Source organism: Pseudorca crassidens, chromosome 9, assembly GCF_039906515.1.
Source record: "Pseudorca crassidens isolate mPseCra1 chromosome 9, mPseCra1.hap1, whole genome shotgun sequence".
NCBI classification, from domain to species: Eukaryota; Metazoa; Chordata; class Mammalia; order Artiodactyla; family Delphinidae; genus Pseudorca; species Pseudorca crassidens.
The window spans coordinates 7,958,514-7,972,162 of record NC_090304.1 but is presented as its reverse complement, the minus strand read 5'-3'; the positions used below and the strand labels follow the sequence as shown (position 1 = coordinate 7,972,162).

Here is a 13,649-nt window from a genome sequence, read left to right as displayed (position 1 = left end):
TAAACCCTATTAGTCGCCTTGTTCCCTCCTGTGGCTGCCTGGGCTCCCTGAGGGTGGGGGCAGACTGATTGCCAGGATGGAGGCAGGGGTCAGGGCTGGTCGCCCAGTTTCCGGGAAGGGAGCTTTGTCTGGGAGGCCTAGAGGACTAGTACTCTGGGGCCTTCAGAGAAGGAAAGACAACAGTCTTGCATTCTTTAGAACATAAATGGAGCAGATGAGACTCATAAAATGCTTAATTAAATAATTAGCCACTAACAACTCCTCTCAAAGCACTTCTTGCGGGTAGAGGGGTTCAGGGGAGGACTTATCCAGAGAGAAGGAGAGGCAGATGGGGTGTGAGGGCACAAGCCTGGAGCAGGCTGGGAGAAAAGCAAGGCCTTGGGGGTGGGAGAGCTCTGGGTGGGATGGGAAGTCCGGGTCGGGGAAGGCCTGGGGTACTTCCCCGGAGCCAAAGCGCTCTGCCAAGATGGCAGCCAAGCTGGTGACACTAAGGCCAGGCCTCTCAGGCACCTTGGGGTCTCTCACCTCAGGGACTGGGAACCCCACTGTAGTTTGGGCAATCGGGGATCAGGGGTCTCTATCCCAGGAAGCTCCTAGGCCCCCGAAGGAGAGGGGACTCCTGAGTGCCTTGGAGGGAGGTACCATCTGCCCGCCCAGGAGGAGCTGAGAAGGGAATGCTGTTGCCTGTGTCCCAGAGAGGCAGTGAGGCCAGCAGGGGGCTGGGGCTGGGGGGGCAGGAGCTGTCACCCAGAGCGCTTGTCATCAGGGCCCTCCGTCTCCCCAGGCAAGGCTAGAGGGGAGAGGTGACTCCCGGGGGGGCAAGGCAGGTGGGAAAGAACCACCTTGATGTCAATTAACTGACATCTTGCCACAGCACATTGCAGGGAAAGTCCCCGCGCAGAAGATAGAGGGAGCTCGGCTCTGCCCCTCCAAACTGAGGTATGCTTCCTACCTGAGGGCCCCGGAGGCTCAGTGGTGAGATCTGAACTCTCAGGATGGGGTCCCAGGATCAGGGTGGAGAGCTGGACTGGGGCAAGTGAGCCACACATCCGCCTCCAGCAGGTCACTGCCCGGACAGGGCAGGGCCCGAAGGCTAGGAGCAGGGTAGGCCTCAGTCAGCAACGGTCTCTCCACTCCCAACACTGCAGCACTCTGGAAAATCGGCTGTTTCCATGGTAACCGTAATAGCCAGGGTCCTCCCTTCCCCCTCCACTCACTCACAAGCTGCATGTACAAAATTTGGGGGGTGAGGAGGGCCAGGGGCGCTAAGATGCTGACCCTTCTCCACATACACCCCTCCCTGCTTCCCAGACCAGAGGCTGCTGCCTCTCACCCCCGGGGCTCCAGCGCCTCCCAGTCAGACGCGGGAGGGGCTTACTGGGTTTCTCGATCCCTCAGACCAGCGAAAGAAACTCCATCTACCTGGAGCCTCCCAAATCTCCCAGGTCTAGGGGAAAGGAGGCCCCTTCTCCTCACTTTCCCACCCCAGGAACCCAGACAGCACATCAGGCTGAGCCCGGAGAGGGCGCGCGGAGCGAGCACGCCCAATGCCCCATAGGGCAGTGAGGCCGGAGGGATCAGAGACGGGGCGGGTGCTCCAACCCCGCAGACCCCGCACCCACACACAGGCCACGACGCAGCCAGCTGCGCACAAAGACCCAGTGTGGAGAGGCAGACCCCAGACGGGAGACAGCCGGGAAACATGGCGGTAAGCGCACAATGATGGGCCCTGGCAGGCGGCGAGGGCAGCGGCTGGCTGGCACTGCGCAGGACGGGACAGGCGCACGGGTCCCCGCCCCCGAGGCCCATGGCGCACGGGCCGCACACCCCCGCCCCAGCCTCCCCCAGTCCCCAGCCAGGGCCCTGCTCGGCCGGGCCTCCCCCGGGATTTATTACACAGCTGCTCTCCCACTGCCGCCAGTTTTTTCCGGGGGGGCTGGCCTGTTAAAGCCTAAGGGCGTTTATTACACGGTGGGGGGATCGGGTGGAGAGACACTTGTTGGGCCGAAGAGGTGAAGGATGAATGGTTTATCGGACTGGGGCGGCACTAATTACCCTGGGGAGACATTTCTCTCCCCGGCACCCCGCTCCAGCCCGGGCGCACAGGGCTCGGGCTGGGATGAACGCGGGCGGAGGGGCGGGACTCCGCCTGGACCCTCCCCGTCCCTCCCCGCCGCGCTGCGTAGGCGTAGGCGCCTCCCGCCTCACTCCGCAAGCCGTCCTCTGCCCTGGCCACCGGGCGTCCTGGGTCGGGGGGCGAAGGCACATGGAGCCCAGGACACCGAACCACAGCTAGAACCTCTGAAAGGTTCCGGAGAGGGCTCCAGAGAAGAAAGGGGCCAAAGCCAAGGCCCATTATGTTGCCCTAGGGTGGTCCAGACCCATTGTTTTTGACCTCCCCAGGAAAACGCTAGTGAGCTACAAAGTACACAACATTGCAGTGTGGAAGGGTGGGGAGCAGCCCTGAAGCCCAAGGCAAGACAGCCTCTGGCCAGACACAAAATGCCCCAGGCCCAAGTGGCCACCACCCAAAGGCCCTGGCCTGGAACCTTCTGCCCACACCCAACATAGTCCCCTCAATGCCTCCTGGACCCAGAAATTCACTGATCCAATAGAACACTAAATGATCAAGAATCTTCTGTACAATTCCCACACACCTGCATTCTAGAAAAAAAAAGAAAAACCCCAACCAACCATTAATAATGGTTAGCTTACCCAGACCCAAACAACATAATCATCCCATGTGAAAAACCACCCATGCAGTGCTGCCCCTGTGGTTCAAACTACACGTGCAGACCCTCTGTCTGCCTGTCCCTGCCGCATCAGAAGCCATGACAAAAACCTTCTGGTGGATCTCGAATCATGAGAGGATAAAACGTCTTGTACCATCCAGGAAAGCCGCAGTCCTGGGTGCCCACAGCCCACGCCAGCTCTCTGAATACAGACCCTCACAGTCCGCGGGGTTATCTCTCCAGGTCCAGAGCCCTGGGCTCAGGTCGCTCTTGATCCCAGAACAATAGCCCCTCAATTCTTAAGCCTGTTCTTGGCCATAAGACATCCAGTCAGAAATCCAAGTGAACACACCCATATCCAGCAAATCAAATGAAATGCCAGCCCCCTTTAGAAGCTGGGGTGATGAATCCAGAACCCGTGGAAACTCCTGACTCAGAACCGAACCGGGATTGACCCCTCTATTCCTGGCCTCAGAGGGTACAAGAAATGAAGGTCAGGGGCTGCAAGGCTCGTAAAGGGCTCTGAAACTAGAATCAGGGTCAAGGATCAGGAGAGTGTCTCCCACTCAGGCCATTTTTAGGACCCGGGTGTACTGGTCCTCCCAAGCTCAGACTGACATCAGGTGCAGGAGTGTCAGTGAGTGTCCGGCAGGTCAGTAGGGATATTATGTAACGGGTGGGGTTGAGGGTGGAAAGGGAAAGGCAGGAAAGAGTGAGGAGAGGAGGGAAGGAAGGCAAGGAGGAATGCAGGAAGAACGCAAAGAGTCGGGAAGTGGAGACGCAGGTGCAGGAAAGAGAGGCTTCTCACACTGGGTGCAGCCAGGAAGATGCTGGCACAGAAAGGAAGGGTCTCCCCTGGCCTACAAAGGTCTCCCAAGCTGGCCTCTTCCTCTACCCAAGCATGGGGTCCCAGCAGAAGCCCATCCTGTCGCCTCCCCCCACATCTGAGGTGCGCCCAGGTGAGGTTCAGCCATGACAGCTGGCCTCCTCCCTCCTCTTCTATCCGTCCTTTGACCCTCTTCCTTCCTCTTCACTGCCTGACCGTTCTCGGGCTCCTCCACTCGGTCTCCCCACCACCTTCCATCACGGCCCTGCAGCACCCTCCACCTCCTCTGCTTCCACGTGGTCCTCGGCAGCCATCGGCCCTCTTGGGGCTGTTTGTCTCCTCTGCACAGCAAGGGAGTCTCTGAGGCCATCCCAGCACCAACATTCCATAGGTTCCCCCAACACCCCCCCCACAAGCTCTTTCCTCCATTTTCTCTCCCTCTCCCCCAGCTCTTTGCATCCCGACTCCAACTCCTTCACGGAGCCTTCTTCTGGCACTTTGGCTCCCAGGTCCCTCCTTCCAATCTGCTCAGCTCCCCTGGGCCAGCCCCTCTCTCCTTTCCTTTCCCCTTTCACCTCCTCTCCTCTTCCCCCCACCATGATTTCCCCCAATAGCCTTTCTTCTCTTGTCCCTTCATGCCTCTCCTCATTGCCCAGAAAGACCATGTCCTATCTGGGTGTCTCTGGGGACTGAGCCTCAAGGGAGTCAGAAGGGATGATGAAGGGGACGGTGAAAGGCAAACAGGGCCAGATTGCTCGCAGGGAGAAAAGGGGAGTTAAAGTCAGGTGCAAGGTGTGTGGGGGGAAGTGGAGCAAGGAGCCTAGAGAGCATTGCACAGAGAGGACCCCAGCTGGGACAGGGGCTAGCCAGGGACACTCTGCTGGGCAAGGGAGAGGAAAGGAATGAAGGAGAGTGTTGGAAGAGGCCGCTCCTGGGAACTGGATGAAGAGAAAGTAGAGACATGAAGAAGATAAAGGTGAACTAGGAAAAAAGGGGGAAGGAGAGTAGAAAAGGGGTGGAAGGACTGAAAGTGATATGGGGGAACAAAGATTGGGAAGCAAGGATGGACAGATGTAGAACAATGATGGGGAGGCAGAGATGAGTGCAGAAATAGAAGGCCATGAGGGCATAGATGGGAAGTGAAGATACAGGCATGAAAGATGCGGGCAGAACAAAAATGGAGTAAAAAAATATGAGAGGGGATGGATGAACAGAAATGGAAGTGATGGGAATACAGAAATTAGAGGCAACAAGGTACAGAGTGAGAACTGGTAAAGGCACAGTGATGGGAGTCAAGATAAAAGGTGATGGAAGCATGGAGATGTCAGAGTGCCAAGATGGGAGGTGATAGGGGTTCAGAGATGGGAAGTGATGGGAGGACAGGTATAGGAGGTGATGAGGATATAGGGATGGGAAGTAATGGAGGTACAGAAACGGTGAGTGTTGGAGGGATGAGATGGGGACCGAAGATGAAAGGTGATGAAGTATATGGATGGGAAGTGATGGAGGTACAGAGATGGGAGGTGATGAGTTGCACCATATGGGAGGTGAGAGAGGTACAGAAACGGTGGTACCCTATGGAAAGTGATAGCAAGGTACAGAGATGGGAGGTGATGTGGACTACAGAGAAGGGAAGTGGACTAAAATGGGAGGTGATGGGGGTCTCTGGGATGGTAGGTAACAGGAGCTTTGAGATGAAATGTGAAGGAGAGACTGAGATGGGAAATGATGGAGTCTGACATGGAATAAAACGTGAAGAGGGACACACATGGGAGGTAGTGGGGAGGGCAGAGATTGGAAGTTATGGGGATGCAATAATGGGAAGTGATGGAGGTACACATAATACGGAAGAGATGGAAGAGGTGGAAGGTGGCAGGTACAGAGATGGGAAGAGATGGCATCCAGAGAATCTTAGAGGTCTAAGGTATGAGGTGATGAAGGGACTGGGCTGGGAGGGCCAGCAAACCCACAAAGGGCAGAAACCAGAAGTGATAGAGGTCAGAAATGGAAGGTGATGGAGTCTGAGAGGGAAGAGGAAGTAGGTTTTGAGATGGAAGGTTATGGGAGGGGGCGCTGAGATAAGAGGTGATAGTGTAAAGTGATAGAGGACTGACTCTGGAGGTGATGGGGAGACTGGGATAGGGGAACAGAAATTCAAACAGTGGGAGGTGGGAGATGCTGAGGATCAGGGGTGGAGGCAGGGCAGAAATGAAGAGGTGTGGAGAGGAGAAACCGGAGATTCAGGGAATGAGGCTGGGAGAATAATGGGACAGTGGAGCGAGGTGACTGCTTGGAGGTGGTGGAAGGACAGTAATAGGGGAAAGACAGGACAAAGACGGGACAGTTGCTGGAGGAACAGACGTAAAATAGAGACAGATATGAAGAGGTGAAAGAGGCAGAGATGGAACACGTCTGAGCCAGAGATGATAGGTGGGACAGAGGTGAGAGGTTGGTGGGGGACAAAGATGAGAAAATAATGGGTACAGAGATGCTGCACCAGCAGTGGGAAGGCGACGGTGAGGCAGAGGTGGAGGTAAGCCAGGTGGAGAAATGATAAGGGGCAGGGATGGAGGAGGTGAAGACAAGAGAAACGGAAGGGAGAGCTGGGCAGAGAGGATGAAAGGACAGATGGGGAGGTGGTGAGGGGACCTAAACAGGAGGGTGATAACAAACCAGACATAGGGATTCGGAGGTAAAGGTGAGGCGAGGAATGAAAGTGATGAAGACAGATATGAGGATGATAAAGGGACGGGGTGGGGGGATTGTGATGGAGAGGCGAGGGTGGGGCTGAGATGCTGGGAACCGAAGATGGTAGGTGAGGGGATGCGGGCCCGCAGGGCCGAGGGGCCGGGCCTCGGCGCTCACGGGCTGGGGTGCGGCCCGCGGGGGCCAGGGCCGCGCACACGGGAGGCCCTGGGAGCCAGCCAGCCGGCCGGTATCGGCAGCGCCACTTACCGTGCCCGCCGCGGGTGAGGAAGGGCATGCGGTTGATGGCGATCGGCACGGTGCCGTGCTTGCTGTGGAAGTGGTGGACGTGGTGGGTGGTGCTGAGGCTGGAGGAGACCCGGGCCCCCTCGGCTGCCCCAAGCAGCAGCAGCAGCAGTAGCGGCAGCAGAGGTGGCGGCGGCGGCGGCACGGGCCCGGCCAGGGCGGGGGGGCGGCGCGGGCACCCCCCCGGCCCGCTCCCCCCGGGGGGCATTTCGGCCCGGGGGCGGCCGCCTCACAGTCCCATGGCCGGGGGCAGGGACGCGGGGCTGCGTAGCCCCGCGAAGCCCCCCTCCGGCTCCGAGCCCCGGGAGGGGGGTAGGGGTGAAGAGAAGGAAAACCAGAGCCCAAGCCTCGGTCCCGAGCCAACGAAATCAACTGGATACCGCCGGGAAATCCGGGGTCCGCAGAGTGGCAACGCCAAGGTCCAGGACGCCTGGGTCCATCGCGAGGAGCTAAGGGTCTCCCCGCATCCCGGCGGGGTCGGAGCGGCGCAGAGGGCCGTCAGAAACCCGGGGGAGCGCCCGGGGGAGGGGGCATGGTGCCGGGTGGAGAGGTAGGGGAGGCGCGGGGGCCAAGCAGGGAGGGGAGAGCGGGGGAAATCCTGCAGAAAAACCGAGCCGGGGAGGAGGGGGACTGGAGGAGAGAAGCGGGAGACCGACGGAGGCTAGGGCCGCTGCCGCTGCCGCTGCCGCCCGACGGAGACAGGGGAAAGGAGGGAGGGGCCGGGGGAGGGGGGGCGGGAGAAGAGAGAAGGGAAGCAAATCCGGGTGAGGGGGGAATGAAGGGAGAGGAGAGGAGGGGAGAGGAGGGGAGAGGAGAGGAGGGGAGAGGAGAGGAGGGGAGGGGAGAGGAGAGGAGGGGAGAGGAGAGGAGGGGAGCGGGGCTGAGCAGAGGAAAGGCGCGAGCCTGCTAGATTCCGGCGGAGAGATGGAGGCAGCGGAGTGTTGCTGCAGAGGCTGAGAGGGCTGGAAGGGAGAGGGAGGGAGAGAGGAGGGAGGAAAGGAGCGGAGTGGAGAGGGGAGGCGAGGGGAGGCGAGGGGAGGAGGAGCGCGGGAGAAGGAGGGGGCAGGGCGGAGGGACCCGGGCGGCTCCCGATCTGCGGGCGACGCTGGGCAGCTCCACCGCGCGGCTCCCGGCTAGCCCGCTCGGGGCTCGCCTCTCCTCTGCGCGAGCCCCGCCTCTCCCCCGCGCCCTGGCGCGCGCTCCCCTCCCGCCCCCTCCGGAGAAGGGGACCTGCTGAATAATTGAACAGGACTGAGGCTAGCAGAAGAGGCCGCTCTCTCCCACCTCCTCCCTCCCCCCCACCTGGACGAACCCCAGGAGTGCTCGCTGGTCCAGGGCGCAGAGATGTGGACACCGCCACCTCTGCACGCACGCCTCGGAACACACGTGCACGCTAGGATGTGGACGGGCTCGGGTATGGAGACACCCACGTGCCCATACAGGCATCAGTGTGCACGCACACACACATAAGCTCAGATACATACATGCATACATGTGCTCATAGACACTGGCACACGAACTCACACTCAGCCGAGCGTGTACACATGCTCATGGAGGCAATACATGCACACACACATACATGTTCGGTCACAGGTACTGAATGAACAGCCAACGTACACACGGACGGCTCCCTCCAGCTCACCCTCCAAAAACAGGGTCACCCATACGCATACAGACAACGCACCCAGAGGCTCAAAGGTGCTCCAGAGTAAGACAAGCCACACACACAGTCCCTCGCCACCTCTCCAAAAGGGTGCTCCCCTCCCCCACACACACCCTCCTGGACTCCTCCAATTCTTCCTGTCCACTTCCCCTGCCCCTCCCGCTGCCTCAACCTCTACCTCTGGGGAGGGGAGTTTCCAGGATATTTATCCACTGAGTGGCCCACTTGTGACAAAACCCTTCCTGGGCCACTTATGTCCAGCTGAGGAAGTCACTTGTCCTTCCAGGGGCCCCTCCACTGAGATCTGTCCCCTCCCAGACTTTGGGACACCTCTGGGAAGCACGTGTCACAGGCCCAGAGGTAAGTGCAGGGGGGCTTTCTTCCCTTCCTCTGGATGCCACCTCGGCATGGGGCCTGGGGGGGGCTGAGGGGGGGAGATGCTGAAGGTAGAGAGGGAGGGAGGTAGAGATGGGACCTGGAAGGAGGCAAAGAAGGAGTGTCATAGGGTGAGAAGGAGAGGTGGTGAAGAAAGGGCAAAAGGAAGCAGGTGCGAAAGGGGAGGGAGGGGCTGGCTCCTGCTTATTGATTCTGAATTCCGTTTTGGAGCAAAAACTGCTACCAGGAGCCCCACAAGTTCTGCACCCAGGTCCTGGGTGCAGTCAGAACCCAGGACAGCTCCTCTGCCGCAGCTGCCACCTCCCCAGCCCTGCTAGATGCCAGGGCCCCATTTGGCCCCCAGCCCTTCAGAAGGGGAGAAAGGGGTCCTCAGAGGCACCCGGGAGGAAGTTTCCAGGTGGTGCGTGGCCCCATGAGGGAGGAGAGATTGCAGGCTGAGGAGCAGGGCTGGGGCCCCCAAAGCCTTGTCCTCCTGCCCTCTCATCCCGTGCACGCTCTTGGCCCTGGCACTGAGGTAGAGACTGACAGAGCTCTGAGCAGGCAGAAAATGTATGGTCCCGGAGGGAGGGAGGGAGGGAGGGAGGAGCCAGTGGCAAGAGGAGAGGAAGGGAAACCGCCTAGAGGCCAATCAATACCAGTGAGTGGGAAGTGGAGAGCTGGAGGGGGTGACGCTGGGGATCGAGGGGGAGAGACAGAGGGTAAAAAAGAAGGGAGAGACAGAGGTGTGCAAGAGATCAATAGAGGCTGTGGAGCAAGTGGAGAGAAGAGAAACACACAGAGGGGCAGAGATGGGGAAGAGCTGACTGCCCGGGCGAGCCAGAGACAGGCTCTGGGAGACTGAGCTGCCAAGGGGAGCTGTCCTGACCTCAGCCCTGGGACTTCAGGCCCTGCCAGGAAGCGTGCCGCCTTCCAGCTTCCTTCCTCTCTGAGTTCATATTCTCTTTTTCATTCTCTCTCCACTCTTCTCTCTCCCATCCTGGAGATGACTTCTCTCCCTCTGATCTCTCTCCTGCCTTCCCAGGGCAGACTCCTGAGCCCACAGAGGTACCTTCAGCCCCAGATGTAATGCCCATATCCCAGACGGAGAAACTGAGGCCACACAAGGGGAAAGGCTGTCCTGAAGGTCGGACTCCTCCTCATTCCAGTCTCTTTACCACCAGACAGCTCCACACCCCAGGCCCAACCCTCTAAGGACACCTGGGCCATTCCCACCCGCCTCCCTCTCTTCAGGCACAGGGGCCCTTGGTGCCCAGTGGTGCCTCCAGGGCCTTCACACTTGGGGGTGAAGCAAACAGGCCTCTGGGCCAAGTTCCTGCTTGACGTTGTGCATCAGTGGAGCCTCAAGAAGACCCGCCATAGAGAGACAGCACGAACATGAAACAGCCAAGCCTGGAGAAGCGGGAGGAGGCACAGCTTCAAGAGAAAAGGGGGTGTGGCTTGACCCAAGATTCCTGCCTCGACCCTTGGGGCCAGAGATCTCAGAGGTACCCCAGGGCCAGGGTTTGGAGGCTCCCAGATTGCACCCACCTTGTCCTTACCTCCATGGCTTTGCTCAGGCTCTGCCACCAGACACACAGACCAGTGCTTGGGGACAGTGACACTTCCCAAGACATGCCCAGCCCCAACTCTCCCTGCCTCCCACCTGCCCCCAGAGAAGTTGCTCCAAGCTCCCTTCCCACCCCTGCTGAAAGATGGCTTGACTCCCTAAACCACCATCCCTCTCTATGCTCCCTTCCAGAAGGCTCCATCATGTGGGAGTGTAATGGTGATGATGGGCAGCAGCTCTTCTCAGCCCTGATGCCCTGCAGCCCGGGCCAGCCATGCCCACCGTCGGCACCGTCTCCATCTCCGCCACCGCCCCCAACCCAGGGACTAAATGAGCAACAGGGGCAGCAAACTTTAGGGACGCCTAGCTTCTAGCACCTGTGATTTAGGGCAGGGAACTGCCTCTTACTGAGGCCTCAGTGTCCTCAGCAGCTAAATCGGATGGTTGGTCTCCATCCTACTGCCTTCTCTGAGGACAAATTAAAAGGGCTTTGCAAGCTGCAAAACACGAAACAATCAGTGGGGAATGTTACTGTTAAACAGCAAAGTCACCACCGTCCCCAGATCGCCCGTGCAAAGCTGAGTGAGCTGGAGAGGACGACGCCCAGCCCCGTCTCTATTCCCTGGCAGCCAGGGCTGGAGCGCCCCTGAGCTGGCCATTGTCTGGAGGCTGGAAGGTACAGAGAGTGGCAGGTCGGACAAGAAAAATCCTGGGGGACAGGACGGGATGTGGAGGTACCGAAGGACAGGTCTGCCTTAGAGCACCAGGAAAGCACTGAGGGAGATTGGTGGGCATTCTCACAAAGTAGAAGAAAAAATCAAGACCCACGCAAGAGCCCAATCCCTGAAACCAGTAGGTTATCTATCCCGTAAGAAACTCAGGACTCTGCCCAGATGGCCAAGGCTCTGCAGTGTGGCACAGAGGCAAAGGCCCTGACCCTCGTTCTCAGCCCAGATCTACCGTTCACTCCTCCAGAAATCCACCCACCCCTCCAGGCCTCAGCGTCCATGTCTGTAAAATGGAGAAGCCCTAGCCTCCTCTGTGTGTCTGTGTGTGTGTCTGTGTGTCTGTGTGTTTTTCCCAGGCAGCTGACCCTTCATGTCCCTGGTCTCAGCAGGGCTACCCCAAGGAAGACCACTCAAATGACACCTGAAGAGGCTGCGTGCTCCCCAGCCCGCCCCCTGCAAGCAGGAGGTTGGCTCTCCCCTGCTCTTGCCCCACTGCCCTCCGTCTGCCAAGCTCAACCAGCTGCTGGCCACCAACCACTAGGGACTGGAAACTGCTGCTGAAGCTGCCCTCTCTGGGAAGGGGCCTCAAACAATATGCGGGCTGGCAGCAGATACCCAGCCAGGGAGGAGAAGAGCCAGGTGAGGACACTAGGGAGTGTTCTTGTGGCTCCAAGGGACACCCTGCAGCTGGGTGGAAAACCAGGGAACTGCACCACAGCCGGCTTCCAAGGAAGCCAGCTCCAGAGGCCTGCCCTCCTGAGCCCGTCCTCTGGGGCGCAGGCCTACCCTGGGCAGGAAATCCCAGGCTTCCACTGCACGTTTCTGAGGGCACCAGAGGAAAGGGGGTGCAGGTCGACAATTCCCACCCCCACCCTGTGCAACAGTGTGTACGTGTGAGCTACGACTTGTGAGACCATCGCCAGGATCGCATGGGGAGAGCGACAGAGGCTGACGCCCTTGATGAGGGGTGAAGGGAGCGGTGTCCCGCCAGCTCAGAAGGAAGAGGAGAGGCTGTCTATCAACGATTTGCCCCAGACATGCAGGCAGCAGCAGTCCTGCACAGGCCCGAGAGGGGACTCCGGGAGGGGATGGCAGCCAGCAGCTCCCTCGGTCTCTCGTGACGAGAAGGGATGAGAAGCAAGCAAGCAGCACGGCTCTCAGAGACCCTCCCTCCTCCGGAGCATCCCTGGGGCCGGGGACGGGCCAGGATCTCCCCCCAGCACCCCGAACTCTCCCAGTCCCGCACTCACGGTCGTTGCAGACGGGGCCTCCGTAGGAGGTCATGGTGCAGTCGCAGGTGAAGCCATCCCACTGCTGTAGGCAGACGCCCTGGTTGGCACAAGACTCTTCGGTGCAGGTGGTGCTGGGGCCTGGAAGAAGCAGGAGGAAGGAACACCCCCAGCTCAGCCAAGCCCTCTCTAGCCTCAGGAGGTATGGAAGCTTCGGGGCCAGGCCGAGAGATCTTGCCCTCCGTTCTGCTGGGCAGAAAGGGCCAAGAACTGATGGGGGTGGGAGGGGGATGGAGGGGAGCTCAAGGACTTCTAGTCTTGGCCTGGAACTGTGATAAGTGGCCGGGGTGGGAGGCAACAGGGAGGGCAAGTGACCCCCCTGACTCCCCCATACTCTGCCCCAGAGTGGCAGCTCCTGTGAGGCCTGAGAAGAAGGCCACCCAGCGGCCCTGGTCTGCCTCTACCGCTGGCCCCCCTGCAGCGTGCAGAGTCACACCCGACTTCTGTGCCCCACACTCACCGTCACAGCCCCTCTCCACCTGCCCGATGCGGTGCAGGGCGTCAGCGATGAGGTCGGGGAGGCGCCCGTTGAGGTCCACCGAGGCCAGGCAGCCCTGAAAGCCATCCCGGGAGGCCACCAGTTTGGGCAGGTTGTGGAACATATTCTTGCTGAGACCGCCAATGTACAACTCCCCTGCAAAGGGAGTGGGATCAAAACCTCGGCATCCCGCTCCCCAGGTCCCCGTTGCCCTCCCAGGACATCGGCACCCAGCTGTCAGGTCATGCAGCCCCACAGTGTCCCATCCGGACTCCAGTTTCCTCTCAGAGATGCAGCAGCCTGCAGATGCCCACCCTCCACTCTTCTTTCTTCCTTCTCCACTTTGCCATCTGTCTGCTCCCCTCCCAGAGAAGCCCAGATGCCCGGGAAAGGGGGGGCAGCTGGAGGAACCTGCTCCGTGCTCTCTCCCACACATCTGATTCCAGTTCCGGCCTGTAATCAGGGCCTTTCATAGATGTGCAGCCCGATCCCCTCCACCCCCACTCCCTCCCTTCCGAAGTCTCCCATCCCCAGAACTCCTTCAGGCCTCTGCCAGCCTCTCCCGGCTCTGAGTTGTCTCCTGGGGGTTCTAAGCCCAGCACCTTCCAACAACAACTAGGGCTTGGCCTGGGGACTCTGGGTGACACGGGGAAGTTCTCCTCAGGGACACATCACTGCCTGGCCACACAGACCCTAACTCCCTGGAAATCATAGCTGGCCCCCAGCAGAGCTCCAACAAGACATGAGTCAACCCTGCTGCCCTTGCCCTGCACTCAGTGCAATGCAAGACCAGCCCAGACCACCCCGGGTTTGCTGCCACTGAGGATTATCCAAGACACATCGCCCCCTTCTGGCATCAGGGAGAATTGACAGCACTGTGCCATTCGTTGGGCCCTGGATCTGACCAAGCTTCTGGTTCCAACTCTGCGGCCGGCTCACTTTGTGACCTTGGGCAAACCATGTAGCCTCTTGAAGCTTCCATTTCTGTCTCTCCAAGAGG

The 13,649-nt window shown here is 59.6% G+C and overlaps 1 protein-coding gene across 43 annotated transcripts in view; it reads right to left on the bottom strand.

The window, feature by feature from the left end:
• The window catches only part of NRXN2 (neurexin 2), a 108,803-nt gene that overhangs the window by 29,974 nt on the left and 65,180 nt on the right, over positions 1–13,649 (bottom strand). For 39 of the 43 annotated variants that reach the window (XM_067748532.1, XM_067748533.1, XM_067748549.1 and 36 more), the window contains 2 exons: positions 12,632–12,805; positions 12,133–12,252 (listed from right to left, as the gene is read on the bottom strand). In XM_067748532.1, the coding sequence (XP_067604633.1) occupies positions 12,133–12,252; positions 12,632–12,805 (294 nt within the window). Of the gene's footprint in view, positions 1–6,513; positions 7,317–12,132; positions 12,253–12,631; positions 12,806–13,649 lie in introns of those variants that run through there. The other 4 variants (XM_067748545.1, XM_067748547.1, XM_067748544.1 and 1 more) reach the window with 4 other exon arrangements.